At 36.7% G+C, this 5,694-nt stretch overlaps 1 protein-coding gene across 2 annotated transcripts in view; it reads left to right on the top strand.

Moving 5' to 3' along the window:
- The window catches only part of LOC110447895 (retinoblastoma-associated protein-like), a 32,330-nt gene that overhangs the window by 23,067 nt on the left and 3,569 nt on the right, over positions 1-5,694 (top strand). For both annotated transcript variants that reach the window (XM_021493873.1, XM_021493872.1), the window contains 4 exons: positions 1,511-1,615; positions 2,514-2,630; positions 3,398-3,453; positions 5,066-5,189. In XM_021493873.1, coding sequence (XP_021349548.1) covers positions 1,511-1,615; positions 2,514-2,630; positions 3,398-3,453; positions 5,066-5,189 — 402 coding nt within the window. The remainder of the gene's footprint in view (positions 1-1,510; positions 1,616-2,513; positions 2,631-3,397; positions 3,454-5,065; positions 5,190-5,694) is intronic.

Raw genomic sequence — 5,694 nt, 5'->3', positions numbered from 1 at the left:
TAAACAATAGGATTGAACAGCAGGCTAGGCCTATATAAGTTCTCTCCTTAGGTTGACATGACAAAGACAAAGATGAATGAAATGGTTTGTAAGAAAATATTGATGCAAATCATATATAATAGGTAGCATAGACATATATATATATATAGCAGATGGTATAGGGGAGATAATTCCATGTATGTTTCAATTACATATAAATATTTAATTGATATTTTTAGCTATACAATGCTCATATTAAAAAGTCAATCATAATTAATTAGTAATAGGAAAGCAATGCCCTAATGATATATTAAACAGAGAAATTGCTACAATTGTTTTTTTGTTTTTTGTTTTGCAAGTCATTAGTGCCCCCTGTTCATATTGCTTCTTGATGATTATGGGGGATATATTGCCACAAGACAGGGCCCTTACTGACCTGTCAGTGTTCTAGTTTATCACTGAAACGTGTCAATCATTATTGACTAACACCATTACATAACAGGTGTTAGGATGTAATCAATTGAACTTGTATACTTTCTGTCATCAATATTTTATCAAAAATCCAAAATGTCACTCAAAAGATGCTTTTTAAGCTCAAATGGCCATGTACTGTGGCGTCCATCTGTTGAACTGGAGGGCCTTGGGTCACGACATTTGACCATTAGGTAGATGGGATGGAGTGCTGTAAAGTTTTCTCCTTAAATGACCTTGACCTACTTTCAAGGTCACAGGGGTCAAATATGTTAAAAACGTCAAACAACAACATCCTAAGAACCATTTGGACTTGAGTCATAACTCTTGGGTATGTTATGTAGACCAGCAGTGCGAATATTTTTCTTAGAACAGTAATGAGGTCAAAGTTCAACTTTAAGTGCTAGCCGGGGTCAAATGTCAATATAGGTAAAAACCTTTAACCATCTTCTTCTTAAGTTCCATATTGCCCAGGGTCATGATATTTGGCCAGTAGGTACCTGGGATGGAATGCTATTATGTTTCCTCAATAAAATGACCTTGACCTACTTTCAAGGTCACATGGATTAAATATGTTAATAACTTCAAACAACAATATCTTAAGAACTATTTGGTTTAGAGTCATGATACTTGGGTATGTTATGTAGACCAGTTGTGAATCGGTTTCTTGTTACATCAATAAGGTCAAAGGTCAACTTTAAGTGCTAGCCGGAGGCAAAGGTCAACATGGGTTTAAAGCTTTGAAATAAGAATTTCAAATTTCAAACAATATCTTATGGAACCGTTTAAGGGATGTTAAATTGTTTTGTGTTCTAGTTATCAAATTTGGCCTGAAGTTGCCTATATGTCAGTTTCATGTAACAAAAGAAACAGGTGAGCGATACAGGCCCTCTGGACCTCTTGTTCAAAATTGTAAGTAAGGAGGTGAAAAGCAATATTGAAACTTAAATTTTATTATTTAGGTTATTTCTATATAGGTTGGTAGGCATAGCATTAGAAACCTATACAGAAATGTTTGCAGGAAAACTATGCATTCCACTAATTTTCCCTTTGATTTCAGATCATGCTGTGTTCATTATATGGCATCTGCAAGGTCATGGAGCAAGAGATCAAGTTCAAGTCCATTGTACAAACGTACAAAGATCTACCTCACTCAGAACAGCATGTACGTATCTGGTGGTTAATCAATTCACCATTGTCGATGTCATACCAAATTGTAATTAATTGTAAGGTACTGCTATGTTTTAATCATGCAGTAATATATAGGAACATATTTCTGTGAACAGTTCATGTTTATTAGTTTAGTCGAGATTTGATTTGTAATTAATTATCTGTTAGTTTGGGTTTGTTACAAAATAACAAGGAGCACTGTTTACCTTTCCGTTGTCCATTAGTCGAGATTTGATCTGTAATTAACTATCTGTTAGTCTGGGTTTGTTACAAATAACAAGGCGCACTGTTTACCGTTCCGTTGTCCATCGGTCGAGATTTGATCTGTAATTAACTATCTGTTAGTCTGGGTTTGTTACAAAATAACAAGGAACACTGTTTACTGTTCCGTTGTCCACCCGTCACACATTGCTTTCTAGACAAAGCTTCCTAAATATTGGATTTACTTTAGTTAAATTCTGTGTGCGCTTCCTAACCAGCAAAGTTGATTTTAATTCGTAGATGAGCGTAATCTGTGCATCATATTAAAATATTTTAATCAGTTTAGAAACTTCTTTGTTTCTGATAGGCTGATGCATTCTGGTGAATTTCCTTCCTCAATGTTTATTGACTTGGAAAATGCTGGCATACTTTTGATGAGGTTGATGTCTTTTAGAAGTAGATGTTGTTTTATATGCCAGCACATGACAATTTATTCAAACATAAACATGTGTCCACAAATTACCAGAATGTACTAGTTTACAACTAAATGGATTGATAAGTAGGATAGTCTGCCTTTTAACACTATCTGCCTTTTAACACTATATGCCACTTTTAACCAGTACACTGGTAATGTTCTTCTCTAGTGTTAATTATTTTGATATTGACTGGAATCATTTGTTGATATTATCCAGGTGTACAAATGTGCTTTGATTGAAGGCGACAAGTCAGATTCTATCATTGGATTCTACAACAAAGTTTTCATGCACAATATGAAGACTTTCATCCTCCAGTTTGTATCAAGACAAGCGGTAAGCAGAAGCACTTTTTCTTCTTTCTATCAATCTGACAAATGCACAATACACTATTAGATAGAAAACTATTCCATTTGGTAAAAACAGAAAAAGAAAATCTTGTCAGGAAGTGCAAAATCACCGGTACAGTAATTCTAACCGATGGTTAAGTGACATAAAAATAAAGGTTTCAACTAGCTAATAAAATGTCTGTTGACTTTTTCATATGTTATGTTAATTTGTTTCTATTTCATTTTGTGTTATGCTGTATTAATATATGTTGAAAATCAATTTGATGTTTATGTGAGAGTATATATAATAATATAATATACAACATTTGACAAAGCGCCCTATCTAGCTAACATAAGCCACTCTAAAGCGCTTTCCAGTACATAGATGTACAATTAATACAATTAGGAATTCGCAGGAGCTGCCTTATCAGGCGCTAACTACTAGTCCTATGCCACCTGGCTAATATCTCCCTATGTGTGTATGCCTGCGTGTGCTGGAGATGTATTGTGTTATAACCATTTGCTGTAAGTTGTGACACTTTGCGTTATTATTATTTTTATTATTTCTCTCTGTCTGTACTAATGAAAAGATGTTACAAGACATTAGACCTTCATTTGATGCAGCTTGCAAAGTTGTTTTACTCACAACACAGAAACTTTGCTGGGGTGCTGGATTTGAGTAATTGCTGTTTTGTTCTGATCTGCTAAATGAAGCAGATGGTGTATTAAATTTCTGAAAAGAAGAGATACTGATAATATTTTTATATTTTTCAGGTACCGCAATTATCTCCAGCAGTAGGATCTTCCCCATTGAATTCACCAATTTACGTGTAAGTGTACTGAAATTTGTAATCATTGAATTTCAGTCGTGTGGTTTAATACCAGGTTATGAATTTTTAGAGACAAAATCCTTTGAGGTAGTGTCTACAGTAAATTATAGCCCCCATTCATAGAGGGCAGTCTGAGAATATAGAGTTTTTAGGTCACCTGTGATTTCTCAGGTGACCTATTGCGATCGCCTTGTGTCCGTCGTCATGTGTTGTCCGCCGTGCGTCCGTAAGCAATTTACATTTTCAACTTCTTCTCCAAAACCCCTGAACCAATTTCAATGAAATTTTGCAGAAACATTCCATGACCAAAGGTCAACCAAATTTATGAAATATATGGTCCCCAGCCCCCAGGGGCATGAGGGGCGGGGCCAAAAAGGGTCAAATTGACTAAAATTTCAAAAATCTTCTTCTCAAGATCCAGATGTGGTAGAATCAAAAACTCTTCATAGATGGAAGGGTCTTGAGGTGCTTTACCAAAATTATGAATTTTATGACTCTCGTGTCTGACGTTTCCCCCTGGGGAGGGGGTAAACTTGACTATAGTTTATATAGGGAAATCACATTTTGGACCAACATTTGTTTAATTTCCATTGGAAGTAATTTAAATATGGGTTAGGATTATCAGTAACGGATAGCAGTTTGATTGTATGCACATAATGGCCCTGACTGACCCCCAGGGGCTGATGGGTGGGGCCAAAATGGGTTGAATTGACTGAAATTTCAAAATCTTCTCAAGACCCAGATATGGTAGATTCATAATTTATCATGGTTTATATTGGCAAATGATACTTTGGATATTACATGTTTATAACTTGATTGGAATTATAACCCTGAGTTGACAGTTTGATACTTTTTTGAGCCAGCCCTACCCCCAAGGGCTGTAGGGCAGGGCCCAAAGGAGTCTGGGTGCTAAGATTTCTTTATTTTCCTTGTTTAGAACCAGAGGTGCTAGTTTCAAATACTTTTCAGTCTTAAATCTGTATGCTAGATATTGAATAAGGTGGTTTTATTGTTTTTTGTCACTTTGAATATTTCTGTTCATGTTTTAAAAACAAAAATCAACTCTTCTGTATAAATATATCAGAAATCAGGTGACCGTTAAGGCCCATGGGCCTCTTGTTTAACGGCCACAAGCTAACTTATGTTTTTCGGTGAATATGAAGTAGTTTTTAGATTTCAGGTCTTTCAGTCCTGTGTGGTCTTAAAAAAAATTGATTGATTGAATCATGGAACCTTATTCTTTGGTTTGTTTTACCGACAAAAATTTGTATCAGAGTTTTGTTTTTATACAAATGTACTTTAAATCCATCTTTCCAATTCTACCACTGCAATAAGATGTGGGGCAGGGGCCGTGGTGGCCAAGTGGTTAAGTCGTCCGACATTCTGCTACCACTAGCCCTCCACCACTGGGTCCTGGGTTTGAGGCCTACGTGGGGCAGTCACCAGGTACTGGCCGCTGGTCGGTGGGTTTTCTCTGGCAACTCTGGCTTTCCTTTTGCCACCAAAACCTGGCACGCCCTTAAAAGACTATAGCTGTTCAAAGGATGTAAAACACAAACAAACCAAACTGTTCTATTGTTCGTGTACGTGATCTGTGTTGATTCTATTACAGTGTCCCCAACAGACGTGGTTTCTATGTTTCTCCGCTCCGAGACTCTCCATTTAAACCACCCCCTTCACCGAGTCAGATGACACCAAGGAGCAGACAACTGTACAACTTTGGTGAAAGGATAGGGGTAAGGACATAATTTTTAGGTCACCTGAGCTTTTACATAATCAACTTCTTCTCAAGAACCAGTGGATGGAATTTTTTCAAACTTGGTCAGAATCATCCTTGGTAGATGAGGATACCAAATTGTAAAATTGGGATTCCTACCCCAACCCTAGGCGCCAGGGCGGGGCCCAAAAAGGAAAATTAACCAATATTTCAAAAATATTCTTCTCCAGACTCAGAGGTATTACAGTCATTTTCTCTGCATGGATGGAAAGATCATCAGGGGCTTTATTTAAATTGTAAATTTCAGGACCCCTGAGCTATCCGTTCTCCCTTGGGGAGGGGGTAAAGTTTACTATAGTTTATATAGGGAAACAACACTTTTGGGTATATTTTGACAATTTTCTGTTGGAAATTATTTTTACTTGGTGAGAATTATCCTTGGAGGAGGAAGATGGTTTTAAATTGTAAAATTGGGATTCCTACCCCAACCCTAGGGGCCAGGGCGGGGCCCAAAAGGGAAAATT

Source organism: Mizuhopecten yessoensis, unplaced genomic scaffold, assembly GCF_002113885.1.
Source record: "Mizuhopecten yessoensis strain PY_sf001 unplaced genomic scaffold, ASM211388v2 scaffold3645, whole genome shotgun sequence".
Classification (NCBI taxonomy): Eukaryota; Metazoa; Mollusca; class Bivalvia; order Pectinida; family Pectinidae; genus Mizuhopecten; species Mizuhopecten yessoensis.
Note: the sequence above shows the minus strand (reverse complement) of the source record. Positions and strands in the feature narration are given on the sequence as shown.